Source organism: Meleagris gallopavo, chromosome 2 (genome assembly GCF_905368555.1).
Source record: "Meleagris gallopavo chromosome 2, MGAL_WU_HG_1.1, whole genome shotgun sequence".
In the NCBI taxonomy this organism is placed as follows: domain Eukaryota; kingdom Metazoa; phylum Chordata; class Aves; order Galliformes; family Phasianidae; genus Meleagris; species Meleagris gallopavo.
Genome location: NC_139405.1, coordinates 95,417,833 through 95,444,480, shown reverse-complemented (window position 1 = coordinate 95,444,480; position 26,648 = coordinate 95,417,833). Strand labels below are relative to the sequence as shown.

Sequence of the window (26,648 nt, the reverse complement as noted above, 5' to 3'; positions counted from 1 at the left end):
ATCCCGCCTTCCTTCGGCTCTCCCCTGCGGGGTGCGGGCACGAAGGCGCTCGCTGGGGGCCGGCTGTCCTCCTGCGCGTCCCCGCGTTAAGCAGCGTTTCGGTGCGCTCGCACGGGGCGCGCAGGGTGAGGACAAAAAGCCGCTCCGCACGCCGGCACGTTTTCCCGGCTCCTCGGCCGGAGCTGCGTCCCGTCCCTGGCTGGGTCTCCGCGCTGTCGTTTCCCCGGGGCGGACCCCGGGACCGGCTCCCGTCCCTGCCGGAGGTGGGTGGGTGCCGGCGCTGCGCCGCGGGACGCGCGTGGGGATGGGGAGCTCACTGCGGCCCCGGTAAGTGGGCTGCGAGGGCGCGGTGCGGAGCGCCGGCTCCCGGAGTCACGGTCGCCGTCCTTCTCCTGGCAGGCTCTGAGGCGCGTTCTCTCGCTGGCAGCGTGACGTCCCCAGCTTCTCCTGCCTTTGCTACCACACTGCCCTCGCCCCGCCGCCGGCCACCATGGATAAGACCGAGTTGATCCAGAAAGCCAAGCTGGCGGAGCAGGCCGAGCGCTACGACGACATGGCCACCTGCATGAAGGCGGTGACGGAGCAGGGGGCCGAGCTGTCCAACGAGGAGCGCAACCTGCTCTCCGTGGCCTACAAGAATGTGGTGGGGGGGCGACGCTCCGCCTGGAGGGTTATCTCCAGCATCGAGCAAAAGACAGACACCAGCGATAAGAAGATGCAGCTTATCAAGGACTATAGGGAGAAGGTGGAGTCTGAGCTCAGGTCCATCTGCACCACTGTGCTGGTGAGTGGGGGTTTTGCTTTTTCTGTGTTTTATCGAGAGAGAGGTGGTATGCTGCTGTTTTGAGGAGCAAAGGTGGGAAATTGGCTGGGGAATATGTGAGGTATTATGCTGGGGTGGGGAGAGCCAGTGCAGTAACTTTTGCAGCTGCTGTGTCGGTTACTGTGAGGAGGAAAATCGTCTGCACTTTGCTGTGGGTGCTGTATGTGCAGAGGTAATTGAGATGTGCTCAGCTGTATTTGAGATGTGCATCTGATGGAGTGACCTGTGTGCAGTACTATACTAGCTGAGCACAGAGATGCAGAGAATTTAGGCTCATGTCTGTTGGTCTGTGGTTAGTAAGCTCATCCTCATAAACTGAAAAGAAAATGAAAGCCCTTTGTTTCTTAAGGTTGGAGCTAGTAACTTGGTTAAATGCATTTAAATTAATGCTGTTCATTTAATGTGCTGCTTCATGTGAGGAAAAACAGAAGCCTTCAAGAGACATTTTTAGATTTTCTTTCTTAGATAATAAGGTATGATTTTATTAAGTAAGACATCTTCCTTAAGAGTTGGAAAGAAAGAGGTAGAAATTGGCTTTGTCAGACTCAAGTTGACTTATTGGGGTCTGTTCAAAGCAAATATGCAGTAATTTTGGACTAATGATAAACTAAGGTTTGGAAACAGGATGTTCTATCACAGGTATAGTGCACCTGAGCGTGTTTCAAAGCCCAGGAATAAATATATCTCCGTGCCAGGAGCAGAATTCCAGATGCTTTTGATGATGAAGCAGCATTGCTGTGCAGCAGGAGCTCCACAGACCTATATCAGCAGCATGGAAAGTATGCGACCCTATTCTGTGTGATCAGGGTATTCTGGCTGCAGGAAGCTGTGTGTGTAGTGCAGTGGTAATGGTGTGGCATGTAGTCTTCAGTGGTTAAACTGTGTATTTTTGATGTCTAGTATTGCAAGCATGAGAAAGGAAGTGAGTAAGGAAATAAACAGTTTTTGATTTAACCCTGAATTGGGTTAGGAGGCCTGAGTTTAAAGATGACTGGTTTGGAAGTAACAGAATTTGCATCTTGATAAGCGTTCTTGTTCAAGTACAAGGGTGCTGCTTTGGATTGTGCTGAAAACTACCTATGTGCTTCCTTGCATGCTGCCACCTAGATTAGTTTCTAACTACCAGTTAGAGGCCTTCTCTAAAATGAGTTACTGTTGCTTGAAAATAACTTGGAAATGCATTCATTGAATGAATTGAGTCAATTTCTTGGTGCATTTAAGAATCCCCATCTTCCAAAGAAACAGTTATGCCTATAGTTAGTTTGCAAAAGCTTCACCTCTATGAAAATGGTGCAACTTGTGTAGGGCACTGATTCTTGTTTCCTGAGAAAAGATTGGCACTGAAATTTGGGTGTTGATACTAATCCTATTGTGATTCTGCTCAATCTTCTTTGGATTCTCTTTGGAACTAGCTTCTTGAGACCTGAGCATAAAGCTTATTCTTCAGACTTCTTAATCTGCCTCTGTCCTTCTCCCAGATATGGATCCTAAGGGGAGGTTATGAGTAAAATCCCATGCTGTGCCATCCTAACAAGGAGCTTGTGTTTGTGTTTCTCTGGGGAGGTTGAACGCCTCTGGATGGTAAATTGGCAAGCCATATTAAGCAGTGGTTATACTGAAATTATTCTAGTTGTGTCTAATGGTGTGCAGCAGTGCTAGCACAAACCTCTCATGTAGGGAAGGTGAGCTTCTCCTGCCCTATAGCTGTCGTCCTCCCCACGTTCTAGTCCGTTTCCTCTATTAACAGCCACAGCCTGGTTGGCAGCTTCATCCTCCTTGCCTGGAAGGCTGCAGGAAGTGAAGACAGAAACCTCCAGCTGAGCATGCCTGCCCAGTTCCACCCTGCTGGCTAAGGCGTGTCTCTTGCTAGGAGATGACAGTTACCTGCTGCAAGGCTTTGTGCTTCAACTCTCTGTTGAGTGCCATGCACGGTTCCGATCTGCTCTGCTGCTTTCCTCCTCCGTCAACCTACTGCTGCTCTGCCCCGTGAGTCAGCAGCAGAGGTTGAAACTTATGTGCAGGCACTACAAAGGATGGGTTTCCTAAAGCTAAGCCACAAAGAGCTTTTGATTCCTTCATCTTTGAATGGTAATTTCTTAGCTACTAATACTGTGGTGTCTGCTTGCATCTTTAGACATCTTTCGATCCTTGAATTTGAACTTTGGTGATGCTTTTTCAGTTCTGGGAAGACAGCTAAGCTGAAGCAACTGCTGGCAAGTAGTATGGAAAGGTTGCTTGTCATCTGGAGTATTTGGATTTAGCAAGGGTGGATGCACTGGGTGGAGTGGCTGCTGTTAGTCATACCACTAACAGGTTTTTTTTCAAAAGTTTTTTTGGTTGCTGGTATGGCACAGCTTTTCAAAGTGAAATGTATTTGCTCTTGTAGAAATACCTGTGCTAGCATTACAAAATACTGCTGACTGCTGGTGAAATCGTCAACACTGAATCCATAATTACTGCTTTCCTATGAAGAATGCCTCAAAATAATTAGATAAGGCACTTTTAGGCTGTGGTTTGGTATGGACATCATGAGTGTAGGAGCATCCAAAATCATATTGAGATATATATATCAAAAGCGTATGTTCTTGTGCACATCTGTATACATAAAAATGTATGAATATATACATCTATGTTACTAATTATTTAATCAATGTACCTTGTCAGTAGCTGTGGTAAGGTGAGAGATTGCATCTCGTGCCAAGCAGTGAAAATATTGAATGATCTGCCATCCAAGTAGGAGCAGATCTGGTCTGAGCTCTTCTCAGCTCTTGATTTGGTGACTGGTCTTTGAAATGAAAGTGACTCTTCAGTGAAGAAATGGTTGTCAAATAGTGTGCATGAAATGCTTTATTTGAAAGGTACACCGACAAGTTTTATTCTTGCATTGATGGCTGAATTATCTTGTAACTGGGAGAATTGATGTTGAATTGCTCCTTAGGAATCAGAATCCAAATGGTTCTGGAAACCCTTTTCTTTATGAATAGAGAAATAGGTTGGCAACTTTACTCCCTCTCCCTCCCCATACACCATGAGAGCAAAGTTCATGTTCCTTTCACATTCAGAGGGTGATTTCAAGGCAGGGTGGCTGGATAATAGAAAGGATGGAAGCAGTAATGATTTTCGTGTGATCAATGAAATAATGTAAGAAACTTTGACTGTGGGATGTGTGATACCAGGCTGTGACTCTGAGTTCCTCAGGTTTTCCAGAAGGATAACTTTTAAATGAGACTTGTCTGAGTATGTGGATCAAAGTGCTGGGTTTGATAAGCTAGGTCCCTTGGAGCATCAGTAACTTGCATTATGTTCAGGCTCTTTTGGGAGAGGGGGTGGAAAATAGTGTGATGAGAAGCAGGGCACCAACCCTTGACTGGAAGCACTTAACTTTCCACCTGCTTCTGGTGCATTTTTTCCCACGTGTATTCGGGAGTGCAGCATATGGGCAATGTCTGGCTCTCAGTGTGATTTGTAACCTTCATGGAGCAATAGAGAGAGTTTTGATGACTGCTTGCTTATGGTTTAAAACCTGATTAAGAGGTAGTGGCTAAAGCTGCAAAGGCCTCGAAACAGCAGTATGGTAGTTGTTACATCCTCCTCATGGCTCTAGCTGAAACGCAAACTGGTGTTCTGATCTGCTTCTTAAGTTACTGCAGGAGACTTAGAGATGTGAGGTTTCTCGCTTGTTTCCAAACGCCCCTTTAGGATGTCTTCCACAAACAGTTCTCCATTGCACCTGTCAGGTATTTCTAGGAATGAGAAAGTGCATCTTGGAGTTTGAAGAACGGACTGAAGGTAGTATTGCTTGTGTTGGTGGTTCTTTTCTGTACCCTGTGGCAGAACCTGCAGTGAGCTAGTGTTGAGCAGGAGGGTGTACCTCGCTTCAGTTATTAGTGCCTTCGGGTTGAGAGGATGCTTGTAAATGTTTGATCTTCTGTGAGGTTGCAGCGTTCACTTCTGAAAGTGTGGCTTAGCACATTGCTTTTGCCAGCTCCCCTTTCCTTCCTTCCTCCTCACCCTCCCTCTTCAGACTGCGGCATTGTTAATACTTCTGCTTTGTGTAATTAAGAAACAATGAATACTAAGGGTAAAGTCTGTGTCCTTCTGCTTTTACTCCTTCTGTGGATCTTGTTCTAGAGCTAACCTATTTAACTGAAAAAGAAAGGAAAGAAAAAAAAAAAAAAACGAAAAAAAAAAACACAGAACAACAACCAGCCTCCCATTGAAAGCTATGTATTAGAAGACACTGCTTTTTCAGCAGCACAAATTTTTCATTTCATTGAAAATGAAGTCGGTGGATTAATGCAAAAGCAAATAGATTCCTGATTTCAACTAAAATACCTGATGTCAAATGATGAATAAGCTTTGAACGTAACCCTGTTTTTCACTGCTGTTATCTTTGGCCTCAGGAAAAAATAGAAATCCTGATTTATTGTTTAATTTTTTAATTGTACGTGCGGGCATCATAGGATGGTTTGGCTTTAAGACTATCTAGTTCCAATGCCATGCTACAGGCAAGGACACCTTCCTCTTCTAGACTAGGGTACTCAAAACATCTGGAAGTTCAGTAAGGGTCGGCTTGGTGCTGCTACAGGAACAAAATCTGTTTCTTTCTGCTTTCCTATTCATTTAGAACAGGAATTCTAAATGAACTGCCGAAGCTCATGCAGAACTAATGTTGTAGAGGTGAAAGTGGCATCTGAGTAAAGGGACATTACAGTCTCCTGAGGATGGGAGTTGGCTAAGATGCAGCGTTAATCTGAAGATCAGATACACTAACCACTGAAGTCAGCAATGCTTTGGGACTTTATTAGTTCTCCTGACAGCAGTTGGGGCAGTACCTCGAGTCATTTTTGCCATCTTTACATCGAAGCAAATGCTGTTGACTCACCCTCGTGAGTAACTGGCTAAAAAGCAGCTACTTCATGGCACGGAGCCAGGCCTTAGATTGGGAACAGTACTTCTTGGCACATCCCCAGTTGTGGAGTTACCGTTGAAGACTGTTTTAAATTTAAGTTCAGATCATGAATTCTATATTTAACTTACTCATAGCTGTATCTTAGCTCTTTTTTGGTTGTTTTTTTTTTTTTTTTTTTTTTTTTTTTTTTTTTTTTTTTTTTTTTGTCCTTCACTAGAATCTGCTGCTGGAGCACTACACATTTTCCTACAAGGAAAACTGAATCCCTTTCTGAGAAAGGATTGAGAGTTGTAGGAACAGTCCTAAAATGCATGGAGGTTCTTGGAGTGACTGAGATCTGTTGGATCACAATAAAAACAGCACAGGGGATTCTGATGGTAGCTGAGGCCTCCCTTCCGTGCAGTCATCCCTTGCAGCATGCCACCCACCCAACTGGATGCTGAACTTCTGAAATGTATGCAGAGTGGTGAAGGATACGAGATAAATGGCAGCAAAGCATTCTGTCTGAGGTCCTGGAAGCTTGTGCCTCTATTTGTGCCTGCAGCCTTATTTCCTTTTTTAGAAGCTGTTGGGGTGAGTTTAGATCACTGATTTGATATACACAGATATCTAAATCTTGAGGTGAAGCTGAGAATGGGGTTAATTAATGTCTGTGGAAGGGAGAAAAGCATTGGCTTGAGGCATGTCTGCTCTTAAGAGTTCAGGAAGTGATCAGTAGCACTCCTGCAAAGTCACGGCTACTAGTGGCTCCATTGTTATCCTGTGAGAAGCAGGGTGTGGTGTAATTGGGAATAGGAAACAATAGCAGTAATGCGAGTGACCCAGCTGTTGAGATTGGGGCAGCCAAAGCTTCATCCATCTCTGGTGTCAGATCCACATTTTAATTAGGTTAAGCTATAGATTGACTAGCATGGTTGTAGTCGAGCCTATTAAAGCACCTATAGTACTTCTTGTACATCAAGAATTATTAGATTTAATGGAGGTCTTTTATCAGTGTGCTGGTCCTGAGGAAATGGGATGTACTTGCAAGGTAACAGAAGGCACCGATGTTGGAATTTTTTTTACCCTGCTGTTACCAAGTAACAGCTGCTTCTAAATCATTCTCATGCAGGCATTTTTCCTATTCAGCAGGTGAGCAGAGAATGATGGCAGATAGCTGTACAGTAGATGCCTTTTTAAAATAAGGAGTAGAAGTCTCTGTATTGAAGAAACAGAGCTTGAAGTAGAAGGAACATCATAGAGCTTGAAGGGCTGAGTGGTTTGTGTCTTTAGGAAGGCATACATACTCATGGGGTTGGGTAGCACATCGTGAAAGCCATAGATTTGTAGTTGTTTCTGTATGGGAGCCAAAGCCTGATACTCCATTCTCAGTAATGGGGAGTACCAGATTTTCAGAGGAGGGCAATGAGGAAAACTGGAGGTGATGGGGGAGGATGTTAAAGCAGCGATGGCGATATTTTCTTCTTCTCTTTAGTTTGTGGGGAGGAGGTGTTTGTTAATGATCTGTGTTCTGTTAGTTCTGTAAATTTTCTTTTGTGTTACACTTTTGGTCTTTGAGAACAATGGGTTTGCTGACCCTAGGCATTACTGCAGTGTTTAAATGCTTTTGTACTTAGCAGTTAACATGAGACTAATTCAATCAGGGGCTGACCAGATAAGGTAAATAAGACTTTTCTTGATCACTTGCAGTGCTTTATTTCGTACAGCTCCACGTTGTTCAGTGGTTCGATCCTTCCAGGTTCCTCCTCATTTATTCCCAGGAAGCTGCAGCTGAGCGTACAGCTGCCTTCTGTGTCATTCACTCTGTGTGTTGGAATGGCAGTTCATGGGAACTGGGTTCTGCAGCCATACCAGGCACTGGAAATAATTCCATGTCCAGTGGCTCTGAGCACCCACTGAAATATAGAAGGCCCATAAACCAAGAAGTCCTGAATTACCTGTGGTCTTCTTTGTGCTTTCTTCTTAAAGGAGCAAAGTAAGGAGTGTTGTACCAATTCCTAACATTGATGGAAGTCTTTATTCTAGCCTTTAATTCCTATAGATACAGGAGCCACATTATGCTCTAAAGCAGGAAGCTGTTTGCTCTGATGCTAAATGTACTACATACAGTCATACCAGGCTGACACCATCTTATTTTCTGGATAAAACTTCTTCAGGAAGTTTTGATGCCAGATGAATGAATGCTGCAAAGTTCTTGTAAATGGAGATTGTTGTAAGTGGAGGTAGGCAGGCAGGGACTTAGCACCAAAGTCAGGGCTGGCTTTCTATGAAAACTTGTTACAGAGAGGTTATCTGGAATGTTGGCATTTAGCTCTCACAACTTAGAGGTTAGACTTCAATAGCTTAAGGTTGTCTGGGTGGAGGATAACAAATTACTGGCATACTCTGAATGGGCTAAATAAAAAAGTATATATTTGTCTCTCCTTGAAGTTACCATGGAGTAGAGCAAATACAAAAGGTTCTTCCTGCAGCTCTGAGCAGTGAGAGAGAGGGAAGCACATGAATTCTATTACCTTTCTGGCTGTCAGTGATAACAAGCCTTTGATCTAGGGCTTCCAAACAGAGCAAAAGTGAACTGAGTAAAAACAGTCAGAGAGCTGTTGCTCAGAGTTCATTTGACAGCTTGAAAGGTTGGCTTTAAAAAGAAGCTGGCTGCACAAGAGCAGTTACCAGTAAATCCTGTGTAGCTCTTTGCTCTGTGGTTCACTTTGAGTGTTGCTGGTCTTGTATCTCAGGGCCTTCAGCACTTCCTAGCTGCAGATCACATAAGTAATTTTCAAATGCAAATTTAGGCTTGGATTGCTATTCTGTCATTATGGGAGACTGCACATGGAGCACACAGGAGGAGACGTCTAGGTAGTCAAGGTCCTGAAGGGAAGAATTTATTGTCAGCAATATGTTTGCTAAGTGGAAAATAACACTGGAAGTATATCAGGGGAAATCTGGAAATGGAGTTATGGAAGAAAGCTACTGATCAGTTGGAGATTAACCTGTCCATACAAAAAACAAACAAACAAACCCCACAACCTTTCCTGAGAGCTTTGGCTGTACTATATATCTATTACTTAATCAGAAACTGCAATTATTGAAAAAATAACACTTTTTGAACTCATTTCTTTTTGGCAAGAGAAAAACTATCAGACTTCAGGCATCTTTCATGAGCACTTGAATAATCCTTTGGCTTTTGCTGGATTTGTTGGCTTTGTCTGATGAAAACCTATGGAAAGGAGAACTTGCATTTCCACGCTTAGCGTTCCTGGCTTACGTAGTTCTTTGGGGACCACAGAACTTAATTTCTTGCTTTAGGAGTAATGTAAGCATGGAATGCTAATGCTAGATGAAATTGATCTCTGCCCCAGGTGGGAATGGTGTGGGCAGATGTGCTGCAGCTGAAGTTCCCAATGCATCTGCTAAGTGGGATTCCAGATCGTTCAGGGCCAGTCCTAAATACAGACTGCCAGTTCTTAAAACTATGTAGACAGCTGCTGAGGACTGAATGGAAAAGATGAATTAGGTCACCTCTCTGTTTCTGTGCCCGGTGTTTGCCTCTGTTTTCTGTGGTGCTTTGTCAGGTCATCTTGCAAGGTCGTGCCGTTATTGGAAAGGCACATGCATATTTTGTTCAATATATACGCTGTAATACAGATGTCTTAGGAGGTCTGCATGGAAACTATTTAATGCTCTCCCCAAAGGAGGTGATGCTGAGAGCTTGAATCCAGAAGTATGAAGCGCTTACTTCTGCTGAATTAGTTTTGAAAGTAAAGTGATCTTTAGTGCTGCAGCAGGGACTCTCCCTTTCCTGTCAAGAAAACAACTGCTGAATGTTAAAACACACCTAGGTTGCAGTGAGTCATTCTGTGGACTTTGGAATGACTGATAGAGGCTTGAACTCGGGCTCTTATAATACCTATGTACTAGACAGTCAGAGCAGGAGGTTGTGTGTGAGTACGAGTGTCTGAGAGGTCAGAGCGTGCACCGCTGGTCTGTGCTGTCACATGGTTTGGAACATGTAACATTTGGACTGTTTAAACTTGCAGGTGATAATTGCCTTAAAGGAATGTGTTGGTCTGAACTGTCTCAACAACTTCTCAGCTTTATTTTTTTTCTATTGTGATTGGTGGAAAGCAGTTCCCTGGATCTGCTTATAGGTGACCTATCTCATATGGGAGTATGATGGACTTACAGAAGTAGCTGGGAAAATTCCTTAGTCTCCAGTATTTTGTATGTTGTAGGCCTGGCTGAATTTGGGAAGGGTTGCACGCTTTGCTTAGCGTGTCTGTTGGATTTAAGCTGCTTGTCTCCCAGTTGAGACCGAGTGTGACCTTGAATCTATGTTTGGAACAATGAGTTAACTTACTGAAAAAGAGTTCTGACATGCACTCTGAGCATATGTGTGTGTTTGTTTCTGAGGTACCTTGCCTCAGAAATAGATTTACTTTGAAACAGTTTCTTTGCTTACATGCGGCTGTTTGCCTTGGTGGAGTTTGACCAGTGAGTGTGTGCTGTTGCAGGCAAGTACAGCATTTAGCTAATTAGAGTTACTTGTTCTCACCTGTATAACCCTGTTCTGGTGGTTAACTTCCGAATCTTAAATAAAAATGGAAAATACAGAATGTTCTGCATCGGCTGAGGGAGGAATGCCTGGGAAGTCTGAATGTACTGAACCTGGTCTCTTAAATAACTACTGAGGAGCACCTCCTCCAGTAGGGCTAAGGAGCATTTGGACAGCAGAGCACTGGAGAAGCTGAAGTTTGAGGAGCTGATCTCTCTTTATTCCATGCCACTGAACTTCTTTCTTGGCAATGGGAGGGTACAACTTTTTTAATACTATACATGTAAATATTGATTTGCTTCTCTTTCTGTCAAGGAGAAATCGTAATGAAATTTCCTTTCTGCAGATACTTTTCTTTGATCATGCTAGTGAAAGCCTAGTGTGAGATTTTCTCTTCAGTCCTAAAACCTGCAAATCCAGATTGCTTCCCCACAAACTATTATGTTTGCTTTTAAAGAATAACAAAATTCTATGCCTAAAAGATGGAGATGGCAATGGAATAAGCTGTTTTAATTAATTTGAAGTAAGATGTCAAGGCCCTAGGCACGAGAATGTTACTGAAATATTCTGACTTGAAAAATCAAACTTTATCAGAACTCTATTCATGAAATTCTGCCAGGGATTTTGAACATCAGCACGCTTCTTCTGACCAGGCACAGCCTATGCAGTTGATGTTCCTGGAAGCAGACTTTTGGAGAACGTTGCTGTTTGTGATGCTTGATCTTGATATCAACTGACTCTTTCCTGATGGAATGTAAGTAATGTAGTACCGAATGAAGTTGGTGACAGATATAAAACCCAATGCAGATGAGTTTTTTTAGTGGCATGACATTAAATAAATTGGTGCTGCATGACCTTAATCTGTCCCAAGTGTTGACGAATGAGTGATGTAAAGATTTCAAGGTAGGAGTTTAGTTTGCAACATTGAGACCTTCTGGAAGTGGTAACTTTATACAGTAACTTTAGCTTGCTACTTCTAATCATAGAACTGCCTGAGTTGGAAGGTCCCACACATGTCATGGTCTCTGGCCACCCAAAACCCCAAAGTAGATAGTCCTTGGAGCAGACCTGGTTCATGTTCATCCTTTGGTATTAAGCTGTTAAATATGAAGAATATATGCCAGTGCCATTAAGTAACATCTATATGCAAATATGTATATTAATGGAATTCAGTAAGAAAAGCATATACAATAGTGGTGCAAGTGCTGAAGGCAGCTATCAACTTAATACTGACTGTGTTGCTTAAAGATCATCTTTGCTGTCAAGATTCCTGATAGCCAGGTATGTGAGAAGAGAGAACAGCACAGATTAGAAAGTGGTATTATTTCTCTTCTGTTCAAGCATAATACGTAGCTAAGTTGTGCAGAAGGTATTTAGTGTGTGTTGTGATTGAACTTGATACCCTAAGGCAAGCTTGTCTTCTGAAATAGATTGTGGAGAGGGGGCTGATTTCCCTGGAAAAGGGGGCAGGAGAAAGCATGCATGGAATGCAGCCGCTTCATGAATTGTAGGGGCTGGATGCATGCACAGCAAATAACTGTGAGGGACCTGAGTCTGTAGGGAGCTTCTTTGTCAGGTACTCCAAGAGAATACTTGGCTGGCGTATTCCTTCAGGGCTTCCATTTCATAAAGCATAATGATAAGGAAGTGATGAGAGCAGATGAATTAGACGTATGTTTCTGGCTCAGTCTAGTTGCAGTGGTCTGATACTGTGGCTACGTGCTAGCCATTGTTCTTGCTTAAACAGTGAGGTAAGAGTGAAAGTAATGGTAAAACTTCTCAGCTGGGAGAGAGCAAAAGGAGAATTGGAGAAGGATCCAAAAAGGCAATTGAAATACAGTTTTCTTTTGGTATGTAAAGGAATAAGTGTGCCAGTGGTTGAGGGAGGGTATCACAATAAACTTCCTCTTTAAAGGGGTAAGAAATGGTTTGTTTACAGGTTCCTAACCAGCTTCCCATGGCCCCTTCAGGCAGCTATGGATCTGCTCCAGGGACCATGTTGTTGGTATCTCTTTAGGAATTAAGTTAAAAAAAAAAAAAAAAAAAAAAAAAGCCTCGCCTTTGTAGTGGGGGTGGGATAAGAATATTGTCTATGGGAACTCAATGTTAATAGGATGGAAAGTGTTAGACCTCTGCAAAGGTAGAAGTGAATTGAGATATGTAAGCAATACTAATGGGAAGGGAGAGGGGAAATCCTGTCGCAATACAGGAGGGTTGGTGTACAGGAAGCAGCAGATCCAACCACAGATTGTCACAGTGCAAACCTATTCTCATGCAGTCATCCTGAAATGAACGTTCTGGTTTGAGAACAGACTCTTGACTCCTGCTTCTTCATACCGCTTGTGGTTTGGAGAGTCATTCAGCAGCAGGGCAAGCCAGCAGAAAAGGACTCAAGTATCATGTGGCTTTTCAAGGAAGCATCTAAGGTATGTTTCATTTGCTAGAACAGGTAATTACTAGTTCTTTAAAAGATACTAAGAGCCATTGAAGATTTTGATGGTGGCAACTGTATACATACACTTCCCTAACCTGGTCTGTGTCCCCCTAGATAAAAAAAAAAAGTGATAGGCACACTTGCTCTATGTGAATGGGAATGGCAGTCTGACATATGAAATCTTCTTAGAATCATACATATAATGGGAGTGCCCAACTCTGTTTTTCAGTAAAACTTACCATAACAAATTTTGAGGTGGCTGAGATCTCCCTCATTGTTCAGACTGCCCATTTTCATGTTAGTTACTATTAACTAAGTTAATAATACATTAATTAATAATTAGTTAATAGTAACTTCTTATTAACTCTGGGATAGATGAGTGGACAGTGAGGTGGGTTAAGAACTGGCTGACTGGCAGAGCACAGAGGGTCATCATCGTTGGTGGTGCAGAGTCTGATTGGAGACCTGTAACCAGTGGTGTCCCCCAGGGGTCTGTGCTGGGTCCGGTCTTGTTCAACATCTTCATCAGTGATCTTGATCAGGGGATAGTGGCCACCCTCAGCAAGTTTGCTGATGATACGAAGTTAGGAGGATTGGCTGACACGCCTGAAGGCTGTGCTGCCATTCAGTGAGACCTGGACAGGCTGGAGAGCTGGGCAGTAAGAAACCAGATGAGATTCAACAAAAGCAAGTGCAGAGTCTTGCATCTGGGGAGGAATAATTGCATGCACCAATACAGACTGGGGGATGAGCTGCTGGAGAGGAGCTCTGCAGAGAGGGACCTGGGTGTCCTGGTGGACGACAGGTTGGCCATGAGCCAGCAGTGTGCCCTCGTGCCAATGACATTCTGGGGTGCATTAAAAAGAGTGTGTCCAGCAGGTCGAGGGAGGGGATCCTCCCTCTCTACTCTGCCCTGGTAAGACTTCATCTGGAGTACTGTGTCCAGTTCTGGGCTCCCCAGTACAAAAAAGACAGGGATCTCTTGGAAAGAGTCCAGCGGAGGGCCACAAAGATGGTGAAGGGCCTGGAGCATCTCCCCTGTGAAGAAAGGCTGAGTGAACTGGGTCTGTTTAGCCTTGAGAAAAGACGACTGAGAGGGGACCTGATCCAGGTTTATAAATATCTGAGGTGTGGCGGCCATAGTGGTGAGGCCAGTCTCTTTTCAGTGGTACGTGGAGACAGGACGAGGGGAAACGGACATAAGCTGCAGCATAGGAAGTTTCGCATGAATGTGCACAAGAACTTCTTCATGGTGAGGGTGACGGAGCACTGGAACAGGCTGCCCAGGGAGGTTGTGGAGTCTCCTTCTCTGGAGATATTCAAGACCTGCCTGGACACCTACCTGTGCGACCTGGTGTAGGGAACCTGCTTTGGCAGGGGGTTGGACTCGATGATCTCTAGAGGTCCCTTCCAATTCCTACAATTCTGTGATTCTGTGATTAAACTCGTACTTCACATGAGATTCTGTGACTGATTGCTGTATGATGGAAAGACAGAAAAACCCAAATGAGGAGTGTTTGTAGGACATCTGGAGCTTTCTAGTCTTTTACTGCAAAGCAAATTCTTACTGTGCATGTCAGCTCTCACTGCCCTACTAGCATTTTCCGTCTATTAGAGGGAGGGTGTGATGGATTGCAAGACATGATAATGATGATGGCTTGAGATGAATGGCTCACTAAGCATTCCAAATACCTTACAAATTTGAAAGATAATCAAGATAGAGATAAATTAGCTTTACTCAGTCTGTTTGCATTCTCTTCTGTCCTACATGACTGATAAACACGAAATCTTGCTCCATTTAAGGCTAATTAAAAAAAAAAAAAAGCACAAATGTGGAACAAATATCCTCCACACTCAATGGTGGAGGTGCAGATCTCTTATCACAGAATCACAGAATGGCCAGGGTTGGAAGGGACCTCAAGGATCATGAACCTCCAACCCCCTGCCACATGCAGGGCCACCAACCTCCATATCTAATGCTAGACTAGGCTGCCCAGGGCCCCATCCAACCTGGCCTTGAACACCTCTAGGAATGGGGCATCCACAACCTCTCTGGGCAGCCTGTTCCAGTAAAGAACTTTCCCCTGACATCTAACCTAAATCTTCCCTCCCTCAACTGAAAACCATTTCCCCTTGTTCTGCAGTTATCTACCCTTTCAAAGAGTTGATTCCCCTCCTGTTTGTAGGCTCCCTTTAGGTACTGAAAGGCTGCAGTGAGGTCATCCCACAGCCTTCTTTTCTCCAGGCTCAACAAGCCCAGCTCCCTCAGCCTGTCTTCATAGGGGAGGTGCTTCAGTCCCCTGGAGCCCATCCTTGTGGCCCTCCTCTGGACCCTCTCCAACAGCTCCCTGTCTTTTTTGTACTGGGGGCTCCAAACCTGGACGCAGTACTTCAGATGGGGCTTCACAAGAGCAGAGTAGAGGGGGACTGTCACCTCCCTGTCCCTGCTGGCCAGCTCTCTTCTGTTGGAGCCCTGGATACCATTTGCTTTCTGAGCCGCAAGAGCACACTGCTGGCTCATGTTAAGCTTTTCATTCACCAGGACTCACAGGTCCTTCTCCACAGGGCTGCTCTCAAGGACCGCTCCTTCCAGTCTGTATGGATGCCTGGGATTCCTCTGGCCCAAATACAAAACCTTATGTGGTGTGATGATGATTTTGGAGGCCCTAAATCAGATGTGAGCTGTGAGTGGGAGCTGCTATCTGGACAGCTCCATTCCTCAGCTGAGGAGCACCTAGGAAATAAAGCAGCATATGTAACTTGCTGTTTGCCATCTGAAAAAGACTTTCCAAATGTTGACTTTTTTTCTGATAGTTTTCTCAGACTTCTGCATGGAATCATGAGGTTTCAAACCTGCATCATGCAGGCAGTGCTTTGCGGACACACTAACACACTGTGCATCTCTGCAGGGCCTCAAGAGAATCAACAGCTCCTCCAAATTTAATGTGTGCAAGCTTACTTAGTGTGCACTCAACTCCGTTGTCTGGGTCATTGATGAAAACACTGAAGGTAGCGGGCCCTAAAATTGAGCTATGGGGAGCCCTGCTTTTGTTGGGTCAGCATCCTGGTGTAACTCCATTTATTACAACCTAGGGCTGATGGGTCAGGCTCATACTTGAGAGTCCAGCTGTGTGTCCAGGAGAATACTGTGAGAGATGGTTTTAGAAGCTCTTCTAAAACCCACAAACCCCGTATTCCCTAGGCAGGTGTATTTGTCACAGAAGGATATTAACTTAGTGAGACATGATTTTGCCTTCATGAACCCATGTTAGTTTTGTCTGATGACTGCATTGTCTTTCAAGTGACTTTGAGTAACTCTCTCCATAATTTTACCAGACACTGAAGTGAAACTGACAGACCTATAATTACCAGTCATCTTTTCTGCCTTTCTTGAAAATTGTAATAACGTTTGGCAGCTTCCAGCTGACTGGAGCCTCTGCAGTTTCTGCAGACTGCTGACCAGCCTTGCCCAACGTGCAGGCTGCATTCAGCCCAGCACAGCTCATTCTGCAGCTGCCCCGGGTTGTGATGGCTGTGCCTCTGCCCCATCAAGCAGCCTGGCCTGGCTCCATGTCATCACTTCTTGGCAGTATGTACATTTGTGAGCAACTGTTTTCAAGTGTGAAGCACAGGAAAAATAAAATGTCATGAGAAATCTCTGAGCACCTTAAGAGCTCACTAAGAATTGCAGCCACTGCCATCAAACCTTACTCAGGCATTAGTTTTTTCAGAAACAAGGTCAGATATCCTACTAGTTCTATGGTGGTTGTGTTTTTTTTTTTTTTTTTTTTAAATGAAAACATTAAGTTACTGAAGTGCAATAACTGGTTTATATTTTGTATGTGGCCTGAGACGGTTCTTCACTCCATGTGGCAAGCCAAAAGGTTGAACACCTGTGCTGTTGCCAAACAATTGAGAGAAGGCTCATGGTATTGATGGTCAATTCAGTACCCTAGGATGAACCTCATCAGGCCCCATAGACTTGTGTGCAGCAGCAAATTCAGTACAAGTTTGATGCCAGCTTACCTATCCTGTAGCTGTGCTCTTTCAGCCCATTATTGCTTTTGAAGGCAGGAGAAGAAGGAGTTACAAGTCTCTGCTTTTTTAAGTAACAGACCTAGGTTTTCTTGAGTTGTCCTTATGCTGTCAAAGTAATTACGCCTTTATTTTTTACTCTGTGATCCAACAAAGTATTAACCAGCTTCAAATCCAGTTGAGTAGTGGTTGCATGAATTTTTTCCCAGACAGTGGTGAATAGTATTTCTGTGTTTCTGACCTTGTTTCCAAAGTCTATATGCTTCCTTTTTGTCCTAAGCTCCAGGAGGAAAAAGATTACCTTCAGGATCCTTCTAGTCCTTAGCAGGGAGTTGCCAAAGTTTCTTGTTCCTCCTTTCCTTCCTTCTTCATACTGTGTGCATTGGTTTTACACATCTCAAATACATTCCAGCTTACTCAGTACATGGTGGAACAGAATGAAAGCTGTCAGCAGCACATTGTTCCTCAACCACTGTCCTGCCATTCTATGGCTTACCATTAAGAAGCCTGTTACTTATCCCTTTTCCTCCTTGAAACTACTCTAAAGCTCTTTAAGTCAACCCTGCTAACTCTCAAGAGGAGAAAAAAAAAAAAAAAAAAAAAAAAATGGATCTGATGGGCTGATTGGACCATCTGATCCCTCCAAATGGAGTTGTCTTCAACAACCTGACGTTTCTTCTTTGTGAGGTGGTGAGCAGCCATAGGGCAAGAGGCAGGAGGCATGAAACTGAAACGTGGGAAGCTCTGTCTGAATATGAGGAAGAACTTATTTACTGCATGGATGGCTGAATGCTACAACAGATTGCTCATAGAGGCTGTGGAGTCTCTATTCTTGAGATTCTGTGATTCACTCACTGGCCTGACCTTGGTGATTCTTAGTATGGATCATCATCTACCTCATCATATCTCTACACAGTCTTATTTTGGCATTAATAAAAATAAGAGTAATCAAGGATATAGTCTTGTAAAGTACTCCTTTTAAAATTTTGTACAATGCATCCTTCTTAGTTGTCTGGTCAGTGTTCCTTAGACTGGCATCATTTCTCACCTGTAATCTGTGTACATGTATAAATCGGATCTCTCCTGCTTAAGGCAGACCCAGCCTTAGAATGTCCTTCAGAGATTGCTAAGTTTTCCTGACCAGTTTAAGGAACCTTTCTAAGCACAGGTGTGTCAAGAGTCAACTTTATCATTTCTGAGAGATTTCTTTAGAACTTCTTCATTGTAGCTGAGGTTACTGCATTGCTGTCTCTGAGCCTTTGAAATTGTTTTGTGCTATCGTGGCTGGCACAGACGTTCATCTAGGGAGAAAGGCATTGGGAAAATATCTCCACAGAGCTCAAACCTGTAGAGTTTGTGCTAGTGTAATGAGTGACTCATGCAAAATAACAGTATTAATGTGATTTTATTACCCATCTGCCTACTCTGTCTTAATTCTTGTTTGAAAGATATCTAAGGTTTTGCTGTTGCTTCCATAACGCTATTGAGGTGTGCTATTTAATACATTTATGCAAGCCCTTCCATACTTCACCGTGTGAAGCAAGGAGGTTTTTTTTTAATAGTTTATATGCCATGTTAGGCAGTGTGTAGTCTTTGGTAGTCTTTTTCTAACATTACAAGACTTAAAAAGTCTGTTTCTGACTTGGTAAGTGGAAGGATGTCAGGTGCCAGGTAGCACTTTACTCTGCTGCTGTGTTCCCATGGAGTGCAGTAGGAGTACTTCCAGCTCTTCACTGTTCCCTAATGTGGTGGTAGGAGGATCTTTGAAGGGAGCTACAAAACAGACTGTATTGTGATGTTACATCCATGGTAAGAATGCTGTGTAAAAGCTCACTTCTTTTTTTCACCCAGCTGCAAGTGCTCTGCTACAAATGGCAGTTTAGAATCATTACCAACAAACACCTCAGAGGGTTTGGGATGAGTAAGCTCTTGCAGATAGGTTGCTGGTTGGTATTGGTAATGTTTTTGCAGTAGGCATTGGAGGAAGAATGTTTGTGTCAAAAATTCAGTTGAACTTGAACATTACTTTTGTAGCTGCTTGAAGTTTGGCTTTCTGTGGGTTTTTATGACCTGTTAATTTTCCAAGTAACTAAATACAGATCATTATCGCTTAACTTCTTAGTGTAAAGTTGTTCTCAGTTCTGTAGGGCTTGAGTGTGTTGGAGCCTCCTGGCATCTTTTGTAAACTCCAGAGAGCATGGCTGCTTTGGGGTCAGGAATCAGGTAAAATCCATGGGGTTTGGGGACAGGGAAGACAGAAAACATTCTCCCTGTCAGTTTTCTGAAGCACCTGAAAGTGAAGTGCTGCCATTGCATGCTGGAAATCCAAACCACCTCCTTCACTCCTACCATGGCTAGGGGTGCGTTTATACAGAATGCTGCACAGCTTGGAAAATAAACTTATCTCATCTTGCCTAGAGGTCTGCAAACCTGTCCCTGTTCCTCTGTCTATAGAGAAACATAGAATATCCTGAGTTGATGGGGATCCACTCCCTCGTCCGGCTCCACACAGGACCACCCAAAATCAAACCCTGTGTCTGAGAGCAGTGTCCAAACACTCCTTGAACTCCAGCACTCGGGGCCGTGCCCACAGCCCTGAGCAGCCTGTTCCATGCCCACCACTCTCTGGTCCAGACCCTTTCCTTCACCTCCTCTCCCAACACAGCTCCATGCCGTTCCCTCCGGCCCTGTCGCTGTCACACAGAGCAGAGCTCAGTGCTGCCCTCCACTCCCTGTGAGGAGCTGCAGCTGCCGTGAGGCCTCCCCTCAGCTCCTCTGCTCTGGGCTGAGCACACCAAGGGGCCTCAGCCACAACACATTTATTGCCCTCCAGAGCCTTCCCCCTCTTTGTCACCCTCCTTTAGACATGTTTGTATGTCCTTTGTGTACTGTTCCCCCCCCCAAGCCTCACCCAGTGCAGGAGGTAAGACCACACAGAGCATTGCAGGACAACCCCTCCCCTTTTCTGGTGGCAGTGCTGGGCCTGGTTCACCCCAGGGTCCAGCTGGTGCTTTGGGCTGTCAGGGCACACTGCTGGCTCATGTTCCTCTTGCAGTTAGTCAGAATCCCCAGATCCCTTTCTGCAGGCTGCACTCCAGCCTCTCATTCCCCAGTCTGTACATATAGCCAGAGCTGCCCTCTCCAAGGCACAAAATCCAGCGCTTACTGTTGCTCAGCTTCATGTGGTTGGTGATTGCTCAGACCTTCAATTTGTCGAGGCCTTAGGGGAAGAAGAGCTGTGTGAGCAAGCAAGCAGGGATTCAGAATGGTGCTGGCCAGCAGGGTCTGGCTGTACCAGTTCCTCGTGCTGCTGTCTGATGAGGCTGGTAGCCAACTGGATGGGTGCAGACCTGTAGCTGCCTCTGGTGGGTGGGTTGCAGATCCTTTATCTCAAGTCTAACGAATGCAGTTTATACAGAATACTGCACAGTTATTCCTCGTGCTTTTTTTTCCTGTGAAGCAGAATGAGTTCTTATAAATAGCTTTGGCAATTATTGCATAATGTTTCATTTTTCCAGTAAAAGCTTACTTCTTTGAAGTGATGTTTTTATGAGAAGTATATATTCTGAAATGAAACAGTCCTGAAACTCTATGCCAGTAAGCCTTTTGTTGTTACTTTTTTCTGCACTCTGATCAGATAATTGACTGAAACGATCATCTTAATAGAGTATCTAGCTTTGTGCATTTGCACAGTTTGTTCAGTCTAAAATGCTCTTTAAACTTTTTTCTTTTTTTTTTTTTGCCTTAATTTGTAGCTAACATTTAAGTTTATGTAAAAATGCTGAAGAAAATAAATTTAACTTAGTTGAAACAGTGTTTATAAGCTAATGTCTTGATTCTCTTTTTTTTTCCAGGAGCTGTTGGACAAATATTTAATAGCTAATGCAACTAATCCAGAGAGCAAGGTATTCTACCTGAAGATGAAGGGAGACTACTTCCGGTACCTTGCTGAAGTTGCCTGTGGTGATGACAGAAAACGTGAGTGTCTTTTGGACCTTAGGTCATTGTTAGCTAATGAAGTTCAATTGTGAGCCATGGGGGAGAGGACAATAAGTGAATTACACACATCAGTGTCTGACTGAATTTATGTGGAAGTTAGCAGTGTGGGAAAGACCAGGTTTGTTTCTATAGGCAGAGGGTAAAATTCCGAATACACCTTTAACACAGTAGGCAGGGAAATTTTGGCTGGTGTTCTTGCCATCTACCCTGTGCTTCTGGATAGCTAATAATGCTCATTCAGAGCTTTTGGGAAAAAAATAGGTGTAGGTCTGGGAACAAACTTGATGTCATCGTCCATGAACGTGTTATGCTTATCTATAATTTTAACCATCTAAATGTGGAGTAGTCTTCATTGTAGTCATCCAACTAAGATTTTAAATAAGTAACAACATTACTAGTTCGGTAACCATGGAGAAAAGTATAAGCTCCCTGGGAAACTTGATGTTGATAGGGATCATAGAATCACCGAATCACAAGGTTGGGAAGGACCTACAAGATCATTTGGTCCAACCATCCTCCTATATCACCATTTCAATCCACTAAGTTACTAAACCGTATCTCGTAGTTCCTCATCCAGACACTTCTTGAACACCACCAGGGACAGTGACTCCACCACCTCCCTGGGCAGCCATTCCAATGCCTGACCACTCTCTGAGAGAAAATTTTTTCTTATGTCTAATCCAAATCTCCTCTGGCACAACTTGTGGCCATTTCCTCAGGTCCTATTTGTTGTTTGGGAGAAGAGGCCAAACCCTTCTTCATTACAGCCTCCCTTCAGGGCTAACGTTATCCCTGTAATATTAGTTTGCCCTTCTGGATCCAGCAGCAAAGACCTGGAAAACTTCACAGCCTAGCAGGGTCACTTGTCATTGGGCATCCTAAGAAGGCAGTTAGAACATGCAGAGGTGGTCTTAAATACCTCAGTAAGATCCGGGGAGTATTTTAATTCTGTGCAGAGGATGTACTGAAGTAAATAACAGAACTGTCTTGCAAGGTACCCAAGTGCTGTTGTGATGTTAAAAGTTGAGGTATGGTGTAAGTTAAGGATGCCTTTCTGTGTAAGAAACAAAAGTTAGTTCTGGAGTGATGTTGTAGTAAAGAAGAGAGATGAAAGGCCTTGAATGGATTGAAGTTGAAGGATGAAAACACAGAAAACAGAGTAAAAATCTTCGCATTAATTAGTTGCTTTCAGAAATTTTTAGCTTTTCATCTTATTCAAACGGCACCAGCAAGTCCGAGTTCAGTAGATGCAGCTTGTCTCTGGTTTTCACAAAGATGTTCTGATCTATGTTTTTGTCTCAAGCAACAGCTACAGATCTGGACTTCTCTAAGCAGAGAAATGCCAGCATATCTTAGCTGAAAAGACTGCTTGTAAAGTGATCTTACATGCTGATACGGGTTGTTACTGTTGTAAGAGAAGGACTGATTGATAACCTTACTAGTGGATTTTCTTGCTTTCCATGTGGAGAGCTTGTGTTATGTGCATCACCACATACACACTTTGTGCTTTGCTTTTGGAAAATGTCTCTAATATCTAGGCAAGTTTCCTGCATTAACTAGGCTTTTTGCCTTTTTTTCTTGTTCTCAGTAAATCAAGAATAGACCATTAGTGCTCATTACACCATAAATATTGAGAAGCTTCCATGTATGTTAACAACTTTCTTGAACCCTTAACAGACTTTATTTAGCTAGGTTTTTTTACTGACACTTCAGCAGGGGCATTTAGGGTTACTTTGGCCATTTGGTTGTCTTCTGAAAGACAATCTTGACTAGACCATATGCAGCGTTCTGAGTGTATGTCCTTTGGCCTGTTAGCCTCCTCACAGTGTGGGATTTTTCCAAGTTAATCTAGGCATGACCTCATTTTATCTCTACTTCCTAATTCTCTCCACCCAGTTTTTGAAGGCAGATACTTAGTTTCTCAGAACCGTGCAGCATGTGCCTCAAAAAGACTCAGCATGACTTCCTCAAAAAGAGACAAGTCTGTACAAACTGTTGCTTTCTTAATGCTACACACCCAACTCAAACACGAGTATGTTCATCCTGTGCAAAGAGAGCTCTGTGGAAAAAGTAATGGATGATTTTTTTTTTTTAATACCTAAGGATCGTGTTGTGTCAGAGGGCATACATTTATATGTCAAGCTGAGGTACTGTAGTCATTTTCAGTGTCTGTGTTTACTAACCTAGTAGGTTTATCTTTGTAGTACCTTCATCTGCCTCCAGTGGTTTGTCAATGTGGTAACTCCACCTAAAATGGATTTAAAATGATTGCCATGATTTAACAAAGAGTAGTGTTTCACTAAGAGGAGGCCTAAGTGGAGGACTGTCCGCTCTCCTGCTAAGCATCGTATCTTTAATGAACAAATAAAGCGACCCTAAATCATACTGAAATATTTTGTATTCTTTTAACAGAGACAATAGAAAACTCACAGGGGGCTTATCAGGAGGCATTTGATATCAGCAAGAAGGAGATGCAGCCAACACATCCGATTCGCCTGGGTCTAGCTCTTAACTTCTCTGTATTTTATTATGAGATTCTCAACAACCCTGAGCTTGCCTGTACACTGGCCAAGACAGTAAGTTTTTCAGTTCTCTGTGCATGCTTGGACAGTAGAAGAGTGTTTATGCTTAAAATTATCTGAATGGCTATTTCCTAGTGTTCATGCAGGAAATTATCCTATTTAATATATCAAGTTTATAAGCTCATGTTGTTAGTGGAATTAAAGGAGTGCAAGCCAGCTGTAGTTAAATCCTAAGCAGCACGACACGTTTTTACTGCCTTTGTTCATGTTTCTAGTAGACCAATTCAGGTCACTAATTTCTAACATTACTTTTTTGGATTAAAAAAAAAAAAAAAAAAGCTGCCTATACTGATAAATCTAGCTTCTGTTTTTTAATGACTGGTCAGTAGACTAAAGATGGCTTAATTGTTGCAGGCGTTTGATGAGGCCATTGCAGAACTTGATACACTGAATGAAGACTCATACAAAGACAGTACTCTCATCATGCAGTTACTTAGAGACAACCTAACAGTAAGTTGACTTTTTCTGTGCTGTCAGTTCTGTAATCTTAATTGCTTAGACCAAATTTGTCATGAAATAGAAACATTATTTAGTGCAAAACTTAGTACTTAATTCAGGCTATTTACCCTATTATATTTGTAACTTATGCTACATTAAGGCTGAGTTATGATGTCATCAACTCCATGCTGTCTAACACAGAATGACAGCTTGGCTTGTTTGTGTTCTTCATTTCTTGATGGCCTTTGAAGGGAACAGAGAAAGGTGCTTTCAGCTATTTTAACATACAAAATAGGACAAGGAGTACAAAAATAGTAGTCCATAATGTGTCAAGAGATTCTTTCTAAAACTCTGTTTTTGTTACCTCAGAAACGAGATGTCTTCCCTGTTGCTGTATCCAGTGTAGCTTACTTTAATTCATTTTCCTGATTTTTTTTCATTAAAACAAAAGGTCTGGAATTACAGTATATACTAATGATGAGTTGATTTTTGAGTGTATGTTGTAATGATTAGCTATAAGAAAAGCACCTAATGGAACTTTTGGGTTCTTAAAATGTGTAATTATGGTAATTTTTATAGAGAATATCCTGTCTGTGGGTAGTCACTGCACTTAAAATTGCAGCAAGGTTTATAATTTTATTATATTTCTTCAGTAAAAATGGCTTTATTAGCGCTGTAGAATGCTTTGTCTCAATAACCAAAATGGTGATCTTCGCTTTAGGATCTAGCCCTGCTTTTAAAATTGATGTTTTTCTCCTGAAGCTGTCATTAAGACTTGAGCAGTCTGAGGTTAATGATGTAGATTGTTACTAAGCACAGAAATCTGGACTTCACAGTCTGCTCTGCCTTTAATAGCTGAGGAGCATAACTGGTTGTGCCTGCTGCATGGGGAAGTGTTTCCAATTACCCCTCCACAAGCAAGTACTGTAAGCCAGGGTTGTACAGCTCCAACGCATTGGTCTTTTGCATAGATCCTGAAATGTAATTGCTTATTTCTGCATAATAGTTGTCTCCTTTTGGAAATGAGACTCTGCTTCTGAAAGCTGACTCCACTTTTCTTTTCCTTCTAGTTATGGACATCAGACAGTGCAGGAGAAGAATGTGATGCTGCAGAAGGTGCAGAAAACTAAACTGCACACGGGGTGTCATTCTCCCTTTCCTTCTCAAGAAACCTTTTTACACGTCTCCATTCCTTATAGCTCCACTTGGATTTCCTATAGCAAAGAAAACCCATCCATGTGTATGGAAATCAATTTATAGTCTTTTCACACTGCAGCTTTGGGAAAACTCCATTCCTTGATTTGTGTTTGTCCTGGCCTTCCTGGTGTGCGGTTACTGCTGTAGAAAAGTATTAATAGCTTCATTTCATATAAACATAAGTAACTTCCAAACACTTATGTAGCAGACTAAAGTGTACCTGGTATTTAAAAACAAATCTGAACCAGTTCCTGCCAGTTGACTGTGTTTTATATTACAGTAAGATATGAAAATGTAGTTAATTGCAACTAAAGAGTGTTCCACATAGCTTTTAATTCTCCACATTCCCTCCTTATTCTGCAGGTTTTCCTTTCCATAATTGACTTTCACATGCTACTGTGTATTTTTCAGTAGAGATATGGAAGTATTGGTCCAGATCAAGTTGAGCATTTCTAGCTTGAAAATTTACAAATTGAATTGCTTCCTGAATAATGTAAGACAGGAGCTTGTGTGTTTGAAAACAGGGGCTACTCTTAATCTTCAGTTGCTGCTGTTTAAGTTTATATCCCTTCCCAATAAAAGTTCACTTACACTCCTGCCTTTGTAGTTCTGGTATTCACTTTACTATGTATTAGAAGCAGCATGTTACTGCCGGAGTACAGGCAGTGCTTTTTGGCAGACTAAAGTGCATGTCATTTCTTAATACACTGGAATGGGAAAACCAATTGAAGTTCACATGTCCAAGTATAAAATTTAGTACTTTTCCATGCAGGTTTGTGCACATGTGAGAAGGTGTCAAGTTTGTCCAGTGATTGTTATTTAGAGAGTTCGGACCACTATTGTGTGTTGCTAATCATTGATTGTAGTCCCAAAAAAGCCTTGTGAAAATGTTATGCCCTCTGTAACAGCAAAGTAACATTAAATAAAATTACATTTTATAAACCACTTACTGTTGACTTGTAACAATTCCATGTAATTGCTTAAGGGCTAAACTCAAGTATCTTGTGCTAGAAGTGTTGTTCTCCAATTGAGTGCATACTTGTAAAAAGTCTGCTCTTAAATTCGTGTCATATTTGAGCAATGTGCATTTTATGAAAATATCCTGAATAACTTTTCATAGTTAACCTGACATGTGGACTTCTCAATAACTAAATCTACTTGAGCTAATGGCTTCACCTTATTAATTACTTAAAAACAAAACAAAACAAAAAACACCCAAGTAGCCAATTTTTGGATGTTTCTCCCTGGCTTGCAAATTCTCTCTTCTAAATTATGCCTGTTTTGTAATCTCTTGAAATTCTCTCATTTGTCTTCCTGCTCTATCACTCCCCCCCCCCCGCCCTCCCCAAAACTCATGGTTGTTGTTACTATTTTATGGTATTCCAGATGCAGTTTTAGGAGTGCTGAGGAATTCTTCCTCTAGAACGTTAGTTTTTGTGCTGCCGCGTCATAATCTGCTTTCTTTTGTTCTTAGACTGCTTTTAGTACTACAGGTTCCCCAATTTTTGGAGCTTTTGTAATAACACACTGCTCTGTGGGTTTCTGTGTATGTTGTTGGTTTTTTTTTTTTGCCTAGATCACATCAGAGTTTTTTCCTAAATCTCTACCTCTTAGTTCCCCATGTTGATGGGTTTTTGGAAATATTTAACTCCTTTTAGTGTCCTGGCTAGACAGGA

General features: G+C 42.7%; 1 protein-coding gene across 1 annotated transcript; it reads left to right on the top strand.

Annotated features, from left to right (window-relative positions):
* The first annotated feature begins 238 nt into the window (after positions 1-238).
* Positions 239-25,917, top strand: YWHAQ (tyrosine 3-monooxygenase/tryptophan 5-monooxygenase activation protein theta). Its single transcript, XM_085217997.1, has 6 exons — positions 239-263; positions 400-784; positions 20,611-20,734; positions 23,168-23,331; positions 23,692-23,787; positions 24,846-25,917. The coding sequence occupies exons 2-6, from the start codon at positions 491-493 to the stop codon at positions 24,903-24,905; spliced, it is 738 nt and encodes a 245-aa protein (XP_085074123.1). The 5' UTR covers positions 239-263; positions 400-490; the 3' UTR covers positions 24,906-25,917.
* The last annotated feature ends 731 nt before the right edge of the window (positions 25,918-26,648 follow it).